This window comes from Stegodyphus dumicola, chromosome 2, assembly GCF_044657685.1.
Source record: "Stegodyphus dumicola isolate Sdum_Otavi_A_Nest chromosome 2, ASM4465768v1".
Taxonomy (NCBI): Eukaryota; Metazoa; Arthropoda; class Arachnida; order Araneae; family Eresidae; genus Stegodyphus; species Stegodyphus dumicola.
Genome location: NC_140769.1, coordinates 109,568,973 through 109,584,998, shown reverse-complemented (window position 1 = coordinate 109,584,998; position 16,026 = coordinate 109,568,973). Strand labels below are relative to the sequence as shown.

The 16,026-nt window shown below is 34.0% G+C and overlaps 1 protein-coding gene across 1 annotated transcript in view; it reads left to right on the top strand.

Annotated features, from left to right (window-relative positions):
• The window catches only part of LOC118183568 (putative NADPH-dependent quinone oxidoreductase VAT1L), a 44,441-nt gene that overhangs the window by 13,330 nt on the left and 15,085 nt on the right, over positions 1-16,026 (top strand). Inside the window, exon 4 of the mRNA XM_035353166.2 lies at positions 5,877-6,019. Coding sequence (XP_035209057.2) covers positions 5,877-6,019 — 143 coding nt within the window. The remainder of the gene's footprint in view (positions 1-5,876; positions 6,020-16,026) is intronic.

The window sequence follows — 16,026 nt, the reverse complement described above, 5'->3', positions numbered from 1 at the left end:
AAGTGAAGTTATCAAGAGAATGGATTAACCAGTGTGCTTGTAACCCTTGATTTAAATCCCATTGAACATGTGTGGGATATTTTAAGGAGATGCCTGGTAACATCCGGAGAATGCCAGACAGCTGAGAGGTGCTGTTTGAAGAATTTGAAGAATGGGAACTCTTACTGCAAGAATTGTTAGATAATCTGGTGTTGAGTATAAAGAGACGGCGCAGCTCAACCATTGCAGTTAAAGAAGGTCATATCTATTACTAAGTCTGTCAGGTTTGTTGTTTTTCTTGTCCAGACAGTTATTTGTACTATCGTTATTTTGTCTTGCTCTTTTCCATTCATTCTGTACTACATGCATCCTATTCAAGTTTTTGCTAGTATAATTTTCTCATCCTTACACTGTGTCTTTGTAGCATAAATTTCATGTTCCTCAGTTGATGTTTTGCAGAAATACAGCCTAAATCAGAAAATTTGTTAAAGTTTTGCATACTAGTGTAGTTTCTCCCCCCCCCCCATTCTGCATTGTACTGTTTCAATTTAGACTTAATCTGCATCATTGTCTTTTATTTTATGGATTTATGTCTTTTATTTTATATATTTGGTTTAATGTTTTGAGGAAATAACTGAGAATAGCTGTTAAAAGATGTGATTCTTCATTTGCCTAATACCTGTGTTTCTTATATTTGGTGCCTGTGGTTTTTAATTTATCAGTTGAAATCTGGGTGCTCATCATTTCTTATATTTTCGGCTTTGAGAAATTCTTCCATTTTTAGTCATATTTTTATTGTTTGCTTGGACAAAATTAGGGCCAAATCAAATGTACTTTATTATTATCATCATAGTTTTATATTTTTAGAACAGTCAAAATAAATGCAATATTTGGGGGGAAATTTGTGAAATAGCCTATAAAAACTAATACTAGCCATAAAACATAAAAATGAAATTTCTGAGAAAAAATAAGAGTGCAAAAATAAAAAAAGTGTTGCAATCAATGAAACCTTCATAATTAACTAATGAAAGAAACTTGAACATCTGTATAAAATTGAACTATGTAAAAATTAAATTCATTGAAATTTTATACTAATTGAAATTATTAAAAGTTAACATAGGTCAAATGCCATGAAAAGTAAAATTGTACAGTGTTATCAAATGTGTTTGCAAATTTTACAAGCATTAATGGTTTTATTAAAACTTCAGGGAAAATTAAAATATATCTATAAAATAAATCACTAGAAATGAAATTTAGTTGTTTTAGAGTAGGATTTTGATTGTGATGTCTGTTTCTGAAACAATCATACACATTAAGTTCGATTTCAGATGGAGATTTAAATGTATTTTAGAATCAAAACTGTGAAAAATGTTAAACCAAGCCATTTAAAAACCAAAAAATTTCTAAGGTCTAGTTGGAAAAAATTTACGTGTTTATAATCAGAATTTTGGGAACAAACATATTATTAGGTGATGTAACGAGAAAAACCTTCAAAGCATATTTTAAAGAAAAATATGCTGATGTAGTTTAAGCATGTTACTTAATGAGAATATATGTGTTTGTGTGTGCACACTTTTTATTTTATAAAAAGTACTTGCAAGACAGAATGCATATGCATGTTTTATTTGATAAAATTATGAGCATATCGAAATCCATATTTCAAAGAAATTCACATAAATAAAATAGTTAAGTTAAGGGTGTCTGAAAAGTCTTTTCCTGATTACATAAATTGATAACTCAGGCTAGAAGTAAGATACAAATATGAAATTGGTGTCTAATTGTTTACAAACTGTCAAAGTTCTTTTCACACATCAGTAAACTTCCACATGAGCACCCTTGGTAGCACGTACCACATCTAGGCAATATTAAATTTCCGTCCACACATTAGCCAACATCACTGGAGGGATCGATTCAACGACTGTGGTTATCCGTTGCCACAGGGTTTCAAGATCTGGTACACGTGTTCGGTAGACCTCGTCCTTGACATAACCCCATAAAAAGAAGTTTAATGGGGTTATGTCAGGAGAGCGTGGAGGCCAAACCGTTGGCCCATCACGACCAATCCATCGCCCAGGAAAGGTCATATCGAGATAGGCATGGACGTCCAAACCCCAATGAGGAGGTGCACCGTCTTGCTGAAACAAGACATCGGGGTGATACTGAAGCAGCTCAGGAACAGCATACAGTTGTAACATGTCCAGATACACTGCTGATGTGATGGTAGCCTCAGCGAAGAAGAATGGCCCGATAATTCGGTCATGCAATAGCGCGCACCAAACATTCACCTTTGGACTGCCTCTGGTGCACTCCATGACCTTGCCAGGGGGTTGTGAACCCGAAATGCGCACATTATGGTGATTCACTACTCCACTGACGAAAAAGGTCGCTTCGTCGGAAAAGGCAATTCGCCTGAAATAACCATCGTCCTCAATACGTGATAGCATTTCGACAGCAAAGTCATATCGACGTGTACTGTCACTGGGCAATAAGGCTTGAATGATTTGCACGTTGTATGCACGAAACAATAAACGTTTATGTAAAATGTCATGGCGAGAGCTTTTTGATATCTGTAATTCACGTGAGGCCTTGTGCACCAATTTCTTTGGACTTCGCAGAAAAGACTGCCTCACAGCTTCCACCCTGTCTGCTGAGGTTCTTGGTCGACCAGACCTCTGAAGGTCGGCAACTGAGCCTGTGTTCTTGAACTTCTCATACCAGACTTTAATGCTCTTGACATCAGGTGGATTCCTTCCAAATGTTGTCTGGAAGTGTCTCTGCACTGTGGTTGATGATTGTGTCTCATGGTACCACAGGACACACCGTGCCTTCTCCTGATTGGTTAACATGGCTTCTTGGCCACTGCACCTCATCCACTACTTACGTACTGCGAACCTAAAACAGAAAAAAAAAACTTTGATAGTTTGTAAGCAATTCGACACAAGTTTCATATTTGTATCTTACTTCTGGCCTGAGTTATCAATTTATGTAATCAGGGAAAGACTTTTCGGACACCCTGTATTATTGGAACTTTAATTACAGATATAACTGCTGATCTTAGAAGAATATTTTGAAAATTGAATCTGATGCATAGCAAGTCAAGAAATGAGTTAACTTAATTTTAATTGAAAATAAGTTTTCCCTAAGTCACTGAATGAAATATCCATAATTATTATTTGATGTATCAGCTTGATATTAGACTAAAATGTCTTGATTATGTACATGTATATGTAACATACGGTATGGATCTGCGACCTTTTTTTCTTTTGCTATAGCTTCTTTTTAATGATTTTCATTAAATGATGAAGTGTAAGAACTAGGTATCTATTTTGTGTTATGTCAGTAAAGCTTGTCACAACAGTTTCTAATAAAAGCTGTAATCTGTCGTTTTTTATGAAAAAATTGACCTAAGAACATGGCTTGCAATTTAAAAAAATTATTTTTATTTAAAAACTTTACTTTTATTACATATTCCTTATTACTGTTTCTATTATCAGTGATGCAGAACTTAATTTCTAAATGAACACATAAGTGAAGTGCTTATTAGTAACTGTCTTACTAGTTACAGCCTGAAAGTAATGGCGTAAATGTCCTGCGTTCTGGTTAACAAGCATTATTTTTTTTCTAATGCAATCACATGTAAGTTTTTGAGTACAGCTTTATTGAAGAATATTACTATCCTCATGCAAATGAAAGTAGGAATTTTCAGTTACTTTTTCCACTTGCATGAAATCAGTTCTGTGAAAATTAGAATTAAATATATACTGTAATAGGCATTACTTTTATGTTATGCAGTAGTTGCCAGTGAATTTGTGGCAGTTTGCTTGTTGTTCTTTGACATAGTCTGTCTTGTGGCGGATCTGTCTATTATTGACATAGTGAACCAATAGCTTTCTCTTTTTTGTTTTAGTTGGATATTTTAACACCAATGTTTGCCTATAGAGGATGCCTGTAAAATGCATGTTCATATGGATTTCTGTTGCTGGGAGGGGCAAAACCAAGAACTATTTGATCTTAAGCCTGGCACTTTATCGATCATTCCAAAACAGCTGTCATCAAGTGAGCAAGAAATAGATGGGTCTTTGGTTGGCGCTTGCAGTACCTGAGATAGGTTCAATATGTTTGATATACAGCTTGCATTGTGTCGTGAGCAAACTTGTTTTGAGCCTATAGGTGTGGTTTGAAAGACTCCCGATCTGTTGCCATGTGTTCTTGCTGTTAGGTTTGGAGGCAAGGCCTGAGCCTTAGCTACTGTAGTGTCATTGGTTAATTGGGCATAGCTGTGCGATCATGTGACTGATGCTACTTTGACACGTCACCAGTGTAGTGTAGGTTGTCGCTGTTGTCATTGCCGCTTGTGATCTAGATGATTTTATGATGTCCTCTGTGATTGGCATAGTGGACAAGTTCGTATCGTATTTTAGTTTTAATTGGATAATTAAATAGCAATGTTTGGCAGTAGAGCCTGCAAAATGAATGCGAGTCTGGATATCTGCTGCTATCAAGGAACCTTTTCCTCTCAATCCTGGCACTTTATTGATCACTCCAAAGCAGCTGTTATGAAGCAAGCAACAAATTTAGCATTTTATCTGTTTTAAAAATTAATCATTGCAAAGCTGTAAATTGCATTCATGTCTGTTTCATCATTAAGTACCTTTTTACAGAAATATTTGTATGAGGATATTTGAAATAAAGTTTATAAAGCTAGATCTTGGGTAACTTCTTTTAATCATTTCTGATCTACATAAAAAAAAAAAAAAATCTGTGACTATTTAATAAAATGCCATGGTACCAAGAAGGATTATATTTCTAGGTTGTATATCATTAAAAGACTGTATAATTTGACAATGTTTTAGTTTCCTAGACTGTATAGATAAAATTGTATTTAGAAATCTCGTGTGTAAAGAAAACTGTACTTCGTAATGTTCAGTCCTTGCAATGAGCAGGTCCCACCAGCAGCCGAATGGTAAAATCGCTGAACACTAGTAGTTCGAATCCCGTGAAGGGGCTGGCTGTAGGAGCATTTTCATGCTTTTCTCCATCTGTTACATGTATACGAGCCAGTTTCCCTTAGACGTCCTTCACAAAGTAATTTCTTCCATTACGCAGATAGCCCTCGAAACTTGGCCGTAATCACATTAATCAAATCTTGCAGTTAGCTGCTTGTTAGACAGTGACGGTTGTGTTCCAGAATGGCTAACCAGTAGTGAATGGTTAGTCATAAGACATGTGCGATTCATTCTAGGCTCCAGGTCTGATGTTTAACAAACTTATTATATGAGGTTTCCAGAAGTTTCCTCGTTGTATCTTAAATGTATCACATGTAAAGGCATTTTCCATTATAGGCAGAACAGCCTAATCCAGCTCCTGATGCAGTTTAAATTCTTGTTCTATTTGCATTGTTTACAAACTTTCAGTAATTATTTACCAGCCCGCCAATGAATAATATAGTCCTTGCATACTTGATTGCAATCAAGTTACAGAGCCCATATATAAAAGATTGGTGCTGTTAATTATGATAAGCTTATATGCTATACCTGGAATACATTGAAACTCTTCTTGTAGATTGAATAAATTTGCATGCTTGTTATTTATGGAATAAATAATGTTGGAAAAATGAGAAATACTAAAGACTCAGCAGTGTCAAATCTAAACAATTTAAAATAAAACCCTGTAAAATTTAATGCAGTAACTTTTCCCCCTTCAAAATTAAATGAAAATATTTATTTGATGAAAATTACTGTTTCTTTTCCATTGGGTGTTTTACAAATATGCATTATCCGTGTCATCAATTATACATATTTCATAGTAGTATCAATGGGAACAGTTAAATTTTATTCCAGAATATGTATTTGTGCTGTTTCTTTGTATACTTAAATTAAAAACTTCTCTTTGTACAGGGTTTAGCTGTTGCTCAGCTAATGAAAACCATTCCAAATGTAACCCTGATTGGCACTGCATCCAAACATAAACACGAGGCTATCGAGGATCATTTTAGTCACTTGATTGAACATGGTGTTGATTATGTTCAAGAAGTAAAAAAGTGAGTAAAGTTTATATAAGTTTAACTAATAACTTATAATAACTAATAACTTAATATATAGTTTATATAAGTAGTGAGTTTTAACTTTATATAAATATTTTGTTCTTGAAGTGTAAATTATATCAGATTTTTAGTAAGATCAAAAGAGAAATGGTTTCAAATCCTTTTAATCATCTATTTATTTAAATGTCTTCAGATGTGTAAAGAATTTAGATTTTGCAGTTATTTAATCTTGCTGCTGTGTTTGGGTCTATATTTATGATTATTTATTATTTATATATTTATGATTGCATTTTATTGCATGAATAGCATTTTTTAGTTTTAGCTTTGGAAGTGTTTGGAATTGATAGGAAGTTTCAGAAGTTTCTTTCAAGGAATTTCCTCATTCCTTTCACTGTAGACTATCTGGAAATGCATGAACATGAAAACTAAAGTAAATAAGTAATTTGGGGGGGGGATGGGAGGATTTTCCTTTCTCCTTTAAAAATTGTCGCAATTTTGAAATCTGGCTGAAAATGTTGTGGGATTGGTAACTCTCATATGTATTCCAGTGCTTTTTTTTTATAAGTTCAGTGATGACTTTATCAAAAGAAGAAATTCATGATATCTTATTGGCTGCTTCAGATGACAGAGAAATTGTATGAGAATTAGATCACATTTCTGAAGCTTCTGAGTTATCCTCATAATACCGTGAAATCGAATTTATGGACTGCATTTATTTATCAAAAGATGAATCAATTCAGTATAGAAGTCCTTTCCTTGTAAGCAGGTGAACATGTCTCGTAAAATATTTTAAACGTTACACCAGGACTTACTAGGTACACTACTTCAAGAATTTATGACAAACTGTCTGCTTTTCTGTTGTTTATTACAAAGCATTGAGAAAATTGTCATCATGAACTCGAATGTAGAAAGAGCATTTGTATTTGGGATAAGTGGGAAAAAAATTTGACAGTGTTGAAATCGGTGCCTATGTAGATTACTTGCTGGTGTGTTCTGATCCTGCATTGAATATACAGAAGTGTGTGGAATGTAGAGAAAAAAAAGGGCTATTTTCAGGGCAACTATGAATTTGCTAAGATTTTCATATTTCACGAGAAAGGATCCTGTAATGGATTACATTCCTCTAGGACAGGGGTCGGCAACCTTTTCAGTCGAAAGAGTCAAAAATTACATTTTACAAAATTTCAAAGTTTTTAAAGAGCCACCAAATTTTTTCTTGCCAACAATAAATAGTGCTCGCATAAATAAAGTTTTTTGATAAACAAAAACTAATCTATTTATTCATAAGAAAAAATATCTATTTATTCATACAAGAGTTGGAACTTTAATAGTGGCAACATAGCTGAAAAAACGCTACACAAAAAAACCAAAGAATATCGCGTATACCACACGTGAACTACATACCTACCTTACCTCTCCGCAAAAAGACTCGTCCTGCCTACGTCACGCGCATGCAGAGTGACGCGAAGAACGGATCCTTGTATTAGCGGGCAGTCTAAGGTAAGTGTTGTCGGGATGTTTTCAAAACAAGAACAACGATGTTGGCTAAAAATTGAATGTGCCAGAGGTCGTACAGCACGACACTGTCATCAAGGGCTTCAAGAGGCTTGCGGGGAATCTGCATTGCTTTGCAGAATCGTAGCAAGATGGGTGAAAGCATTCAATGAAGGACGCCAAAACATGGCAGACATGCTGCGGCCAGGTCGTCCGAGTGTCCGCGATGCAGACGTGCAAGCTGTTGCCGCACTAATGGTCAGTGATCGCCACCAAACGATTCGTCAGCTGGCCGAGCAAACAAGATTAGCGCATACGACTATGCTGCACATTCTGAAGGAACGCCTGTCCATGAGAAAAATTGCTTCACGATGGGTTCCACATCAATTGACGGAAATGCAGAAATGGCTATGATACGATGTTGCTCGAACCCACCTGAAGCGCTATGAGCGTGAAAGAGATGCTTTTTTTTTTTAACGCCATATCATTACGCTGGATGAGACTTGGGCCGATCGTACCAGCCAGAACTGAAACGCCAATCAAACGAATGGCATCATCACGGGTCACCATGCCATTCGAAATTTCGTCAGAACTCCAGCAATGTGAAAGTTATGGTGATTCTCGTGTATGACTGTGATGGTGTCATTATAACGCATACCGTTCCCCCACAGCAGACCGTCACTGCGCAGTATTACTGCTCTTTTTTGGAGCACAATCTCCGACCAGCTTTGAGAAAAAAACGACGACACTTTCTGCAGAACGCTCTTCCCATTTTGCATGACAATGCTCGGCCGCATGCAGCGCAAGCTGTGACTGATTTGTTCAAGCGATGGGGCTGGGAAGTGCTTTACCATCCACCATACTTCCCAGATCTAAACCCTTGTGACTATGACTTAATTCCTAAGATGAAAGAACCACTTCGTGGCTTTCGCTTCCAAACTGTTCCTGAGATTCTTGCGGCAGTAGATTGGTCCATTCAAACTATCAGCAAAACAGGCGCTGCTACAGGTATTCTGCGACTTCCACATCGTTGGAAACTGATTGTACACAATGCTGGCGACTATATTGAAGGACTGTAAAACATGGTGACATAAATCACTTTTGTATTCCTTGTAAATAAATAGTTGCCACTATTAAAGTTCCAACCCTCGTATATAAATAGTGTTTTTCACAACAAATTAAATAATATATGTATAGCATTATTAGATAATTGTTATTTAAGTAAAAATTAAAACAATTAAACGTATCCTTACAACACTAACTTGTACTTCAATAAAAAACAATTGAGCAAACAAATTCAATGGGAGCGTTGACTTTCACATGGTTTTAGAAGAAAGTTTGGGTAAATTTGGCTCATAACTGGTTGTTTTAAGTTTCAAACACGACTCTAAATTTTTATTTGTTAGTTGGCTTCTTACTGTACTTTTAATTATATTCGTGCAAGAGAACGCTTGCTCGCACAAATATGTCGATCCGAAGATAGTCAGCACTCCAAATGCCAACTTCTTCACCTCGCTGTAGCAATCTGGAACACTATTCCATGCATCGAATATAAGTGCCTCAACTTGCGGCATTTCTTTTAAAGCTGTCCACATTTGTTGCATTACGTACATTCATTTCTGGACCTCCATCTCTTCCAACTTGCTTTTCAACTCTCTAAATGTTCCATTCCACAAAGCTTTACTTTTTAAATCGATCAATTGCATTTCTAGAGATTCGGTATCAATTCCAAATGGCTCAGTGTGCATTTCGTTACTATTTTTTTGTGTTGAGAGGGTTTACTATGAATGCTAGAGTGGTTTTATTGGTTTTGAATTATTCAAATCTGTCAGCAAATTCATCTTTAATTTTTTAGTAACTGTGCTGAAGTAATTCGTGTCAACAGTTGCAATGGTTTTATCGCAATATTGCTTTAAAAATTGAAAATGAAGTAATTTACTGCTCTGAATATCTTCTGCAAAAAGAATTAATTTTTCTTCAAAACAAACCACTTCGTCTTCTAAAACATAGGCTGGGTTTCCCTTTCCTTGCAGTTTTAGATTCAGCTCATTTAATTTCACTGTAACATCCATCATAAAGTAAAATTTTTGCAACCATTTGTCGTTCTGTAATTCAGGGGGATTAATGCCTTTTTCATTTAGGAATGTATTTATTTCATTCAAGCACAAAGCAGAATGATTCAGCATTTTTCATTTGGAAAGACATCGCACTTTATTGTGAAGAAGGAGGTCGAAATACTGAGTCTCCATTTCATTTAAGAATTCTTTAAACTGACGATGGTACAGTGCTTTTGACAAGATGCTGATAACAATCTTGATTACCAAATTCATAACCTCAACTATTTTGGCCAAAAATGTTTGGGCACAAAGCGCTTCTTGGTGTAACGTAAAAATTCCGTGGTTTATTTTGCTCTGAAAAATCGTTGTTGTCCCTTTATTTTTTCCTGTCATATTTCTGGCTCCATCACTTGCTATTGAAACGATTTTATTTAGATCGATCTTATTGTCTTCAAGGCATTTTTGCATAGCATTTGCTATACCTTCCTCTCTATTTTGTCCCTAGAGCGGTATCAATTCTATAAGTTCTTCTTTTGGATCTCTTGGGAAGACACATACCTGACAAAAAGGGAACTTGTGCCGTGTTTTTTATGTCGCAAGACTCGTATATAGCAAGTGATAAAGCAGAAGAAAGCTGAATATCTTTCACCTGCAAATATGTTACATTTTAAGACACTTTAGCTTTTCTATCTTGTACAATTTTAGTGGATAGTGGAAAATCTTTGATTTTTTTCAAGATTTCTGTTTTTTTTTTATCACAAAATAGTTCTTCAGATGCACGTATGAAGCAATCTTTGACATAATCACCATCTGTGAATGGTTTGCTTTTTTTTTTGCAATTTGTTATGATACCGCGAAGCTTGCCAGATTAACATGACTTGTAGATTGTGTCCAGTTACCTTAACATGGAACTTGATTGCTGTTTTTGTTTTTGAATCTCGTTGACAGCTTTTTTTCGTTAATCGCCGGCTGGATATTTACTAGCAAACTGAGTGTTTTTTCGTGAAGTGTCTCTCTAAGTTTGATTTCTTATTGTGTGTGAGTTTTTCGAGGCCAACGAGAAAAGTCGCAAAGAATGTGAAATTGCATATGAAAGCAAACGACTGCATCCAATTCCGATTGAATTCTCGATGCTCTTCAGTTCTTCTTCTTCTTCTTCTTCTTTTTATATATATATATATATAAAATAATATTTAAGTATGGAACTAAAGAGCCGCAGGTTGCCGACCCCCTACTCTAGGATGCAAGGTGATGCATTTGCCATATTTGTGATTTATGGGATATGTGGAGATATTGGCAAACTTTTTTTTTACCCTCGTGCATATATAAAAGTTGGGGAACAATTGGTTTCATTCAGAGGAAATTGTCTATTCTAGCAAAACATGGCATAAAATTCTGGGTTCTGTATAACAATGAAATCAGTTGCATATGGAATATTCAACCATACCTTGAAAAATCAGCAAAATAATAACATGAGATGAATAGAAACATATGATTGTTTCTGATTTATCTTATGGTGTGAAAGGTTATCATATGACATGTAACAACTCTTTTTTATTATTATTATTATTATTATTATTATTATTGTCTTCCTCGTACACAGTCCGAGATCCGGACTGGTTGGGACTTCCGCGAAATTCTTCCGTATATTAGATCATCAGTTTAAATCTAGCAAGATGGAATGCAGAAATTGTAAAATTAAAAATATGAAATCGTAATTTATAAAATAATGAAGCATTTATAATCTAAAGGGTGTCAAAATTTGCAAAAAAAAAAAAAAAAAAAGTTTAACATTTATTTGCTTACTTTATTAAACGTTTCTTTCTATGCAAGTTGTTTAACACTAGATTAGCCAACGAAGTCATTTTGACTGCTTTTTAATTTTAATTAAAAAAAAATTATGTATATAATGACACAATTTCATAGAATTTTGTGACTTTTTGAGCAACATATAAATGTATTTATTAATAATTGTAGTTACCTCCCCCTCTCTTTGATTTTTGATATATATAAATATGTTATACCTCTTATTGGGAAATTTTAATCAAATGACTCTTATTGAATTGAGTAAATTTCTTATATGACCAGTTCAGCTCTGTATTGAAATAAGTCTTCGTTTTTTTTCGTTTACCATCACATGATAACTTACAAGTACATGATAAATTGTCGATTTGGGCGTATACTTGATAAGTTACTGTTTCTCAATAAGCTAAACTAGTACTTGTTATTCAAATCTTTATACAGTGATACTTGTTCTAACAAGTTGTTTTACTTCTTTTGCACCCTAAATTCATGAAAGAAATGTCGAATAGAAGTGACTTATTTGGAAAAGCTAACTAACATAAGTGAAGAGTGTTCCGATGTAGAATTAGATACTACAAATTCTGAACTATCATCTGAAGATGAAGCGGATTATATTCAAAGTGAAACATCTGACACTGAAGATAGCAATGAAGAGTCGATTACTGATGATGAAAGTGTCATCAGTATGCTCAGGAAAAGATGTAGGGTGCTAAGTAGTTCAGAATCTGATGAAGAAGCTGAAAACACCTATCAGGAGACCAAAACAGCTGCCGATAGTACTGTGTGGTCAAAATTTGACTAACATGGTATTCCTGGAAGATTACAATCTACTTGTATTTTCAAGGGTGTGAAAGGGCCTACAGGCTATGCAAATTTGTCAAGTACGATTTTGCCACAACAACAAAACAAATAATATATGTGAAAAATGTCAACAGTATGTTTGCAGAAGATGTACACATAAAAAGATTTGGTACTTTTCCATTTTGCCGGCGCAGGCGATAAAGTCGTTAGTATGGAACAAGTGATGCCAAACGGAATATCCTCGATGGTAACCTTTTACGCCTCATTTTCAAAACAAGTCACGATTTTCTTTCAATACTGGCGTACAATTACATAATTACATAATTTTTACAATTACATAATTTTTACCAGATAATTCAGTTTTATGCCATTCGTGGTAATTAAGTAAATTAGGATGCAATCACACCGCTTACCCGAAGCCGAAAATATAGAAAAAGGCAAAGTCAAGGGTTAAATTCATCAGTTCTAAAGAGAATGCACTAGCGAAGTAAAGTACTGCGGTTTACATAATTTCTGAGTAAGCTATTCGTACGAATTGAAATAATTCTTGCATTTAAACTTTTATACAACTTGAAATTAATGTAGATAATTACTGAGAGAATTAGATTTTTGTTGCGTAGCTTACGTGAGATGAGATCACTTGGGGTCACGTGATATGAACTGGCGAATCGGGATGTTGAACAATGAAAGCATAGTTAATTCTTAAATTAATGTTTTTTACAAATTTATATTCTTTATTTATTGGATTTTTACAAAAGTTTAAACGATATTAAAATGCTTATGCCTTTAAAATAAAAAATTCTTAAGAACTAATATTTGTTAACATTTTTTTATGTACATACTGTATGTTGTCACCAATAAAGTCTGCTTGGTGAGATTTGCACGGCGAAACGGAAAAGTACCAAAGATTTCCACTTTCATTTGTAAAAAAAGTATAAATAATAATGCATAAATTATTTTTTCCCAGGTGAAGTAATTTTTTATTGTTAACATTTACTAATACAGTAGAATTCTAGAAATCCACAAAGCTTGGGACCAGAGGTAGTGCTGATTTTAGGATTTTGCGGATTTCAGGACGGAAAAATACATAATATTCTGACTAAAAGTGCAAAATGAATAAGGTGTATTAGATACATTTCATTAAATTATTATATGCATTATTGCAGTAATTTATTATAAGCATTAAATTATTATTACATATATAAATCGATTATATTATTCATTGTATTATATCTACACAGCATCGAGGTTTGCCGATTTCGCCTCATGCAAAGATTTCCGGTGTTAGAATCACTGTCTCTGTAAAATTTCAACAGCTTTTCTTTTTTTCCGTATATCATATGCAATCGTGTCGCAATTCCTATAAATCAAGCTATAGCACCTGCTATAAATCGAGCAGTAGCACCTGCTTCCATCTTTTGCAGAATTTGCACTTACCGTCAATGCAACGTGTTTACGTCTTTCAACGTTTGCAAGCATGCATTTCTTATCTGTCATTGTATTAAAAAGGGCTGAAATTAAAAATATTCTTAATTTATCTACAAAATATCCGGATTAAAAAAAAGGCAGCACTAAACAATCTCGTGAAATGAAATAAAGCTAAGAAAATACAACAACGTGAACTTGAACAAAGAGTTGAGTGAATCGTCTCCTTTTTCCTCCATGCAGATTAAAGGGGGAAAAAATTTATCTTATTTTTTTTAACTTTTTTTATATCAATAATTTGATATTTCCGTTTTGACCCATTATTATTCGGTAAGTATTTTTTTCTTCAATATTTCGTACTCAATGTTGCGTTTTCCGGAACCTATAAACTGAATGTTTATATTCTGAAAGGCAACGCGGATTTCAGGTCAGTGGATTTTCGGTATTTGACTGTAACTTTTTATATAACTGTAAATAATATAAAACATATTAAAAATTGATTTTAACAAATTTCTTTACACAGTATTCTTTCACAATGCAGTCATTTTGACTGCTTTCGGGCAATATAGGTACAGTCAAATACTGAAAATCCGCATTGCCTCTCAAAATATAAACATTAAGTTTATAGGTTCAATAAACCGCAACACTGAGTACGAAATATCGAAAAAAAAATACTTGCTGAATAATAATGAGTCATAACGGAAATACCAAATTATTGACATCGTGATAAGTTTTTTTCTCCCTCTAATCTGCATCGAGGTAAAAAAGCAGATGATTTACTCAAATCTTCTTTCAAGTTAACGATTCACGTTGTTGTATTTTCTGAGATTTGTTAGTTCACAAGATTATTTGTACTGACTTGTTTTTTTATTTGGATATTTTGTGAATAAATTAGGAATATTTCCAATTTCAATCCTTAATAAGTTATTGCAATATGTATATAATAATTTAATTAAATGTATCTAATACACCTTATTTATTTTGCACTTTTAGTCTAAATATTATGATTTATCTTTTCTGTCCAGGAATCCTAAAATACGCACAACCTCTGGTCCCAAGCTTTACGGATTTCTGGACTTCAACTGTATATACTAAGTTTCAGTCTTTCTAGTATTAAATTGCTTCGTTTTTGTGCTAATACTTTCTCTTTAATTCTGTAGACCGACATAATTTCTTGTCGAGTAACATTGTTGAAGTCCTGTAATTGCTGTGTCGAGAATTCCGATTAACTTCTCAATCAATATTTTTTCATTTTCAGTATCCTCTGTCACTTATCATCTTCATTTATTACCGCTTCTCCACTTTCCTTTACAAAATCTGTTAATTGGAAAATTTCACCTTGTTTTGTGATATATGAAAACCTTTAAAATTAGTGGCTATCATCATCAAATTTAGCTATCCTTCACTATATATATTTGGTTATGCATCATGAGCTTGGTGACTAATGACAAGTTGTTTTGTTAAATTTTATCTTGCTTCTATCTGTGCACCGCAACGTTTAAGCCTGAATTGTATTAATTATATTAATGTCTATTTCTTGCACATGCTTAAGGCTTATACGAGTCCTGAATAAATAAATCCCCATATATACTTAAGGCTTATTGAGGGCCGGCGCTAGGTGTCTAACAGCCTAATGTCCTAATGTCTGTGGGTCCTAAATTCTACTACCAAGTGCCTCCTTTTGTCTTATTTAAATTCTGCTGCCTGGTGTGGGCATATATATAGAGAACCCTAGTGTTGGTTTTCTTATGTGAATAACAAATCAGTTATTCTTAATTCAAATAGCACTAAATATAATCTTTGGGTTTTTGAGTATCATCAACAAAATCTATTTTTAGCATATGGAAAGAAATTTTTGGTAAATGTTTCCTTGTCAACATTTTTTAGTGCATTTATTATAAATCTGATCATCACCAAGCATAATGTCAATGTAAAAGGTTATCATACTCCTTTATTGTTCAGTTACTAACATAAAAAAATTGTTTAGGCATCGCTATATGACAAAAATTGTTGATATAAAATTAAGAGTCATTACTCAAGTTGTCATATTTTGATAAACATGCGGTTATGAAAAGAAAGTATAATAATGATTCGCCAGGTTGGCGTCAGATTAATGATATATCTATGTGGAATGTTTCGGTTTGAGATGTGTGCCAAGCAGATACGCAGCAACGGAGCCAAATTACTGATCGTACAAATTTATGCTAAAATGATTGTTTCTTCAATAACAAGGTATTTTATTTTACATTGAAGTGAAATTAATAATCGGGAATCTACAGATATTTTATTATGCGCAGAGGGAGGAATCAAATGCAAATACGTAAAGCCTAAGAGAAAAACCGTTGTTGGTGGTTTTGAGGTCCGGAATTTAGATTGTTCCGGATAATGGACGTCCGGAGTTCAGACTTTGTACTGTAATTGCTG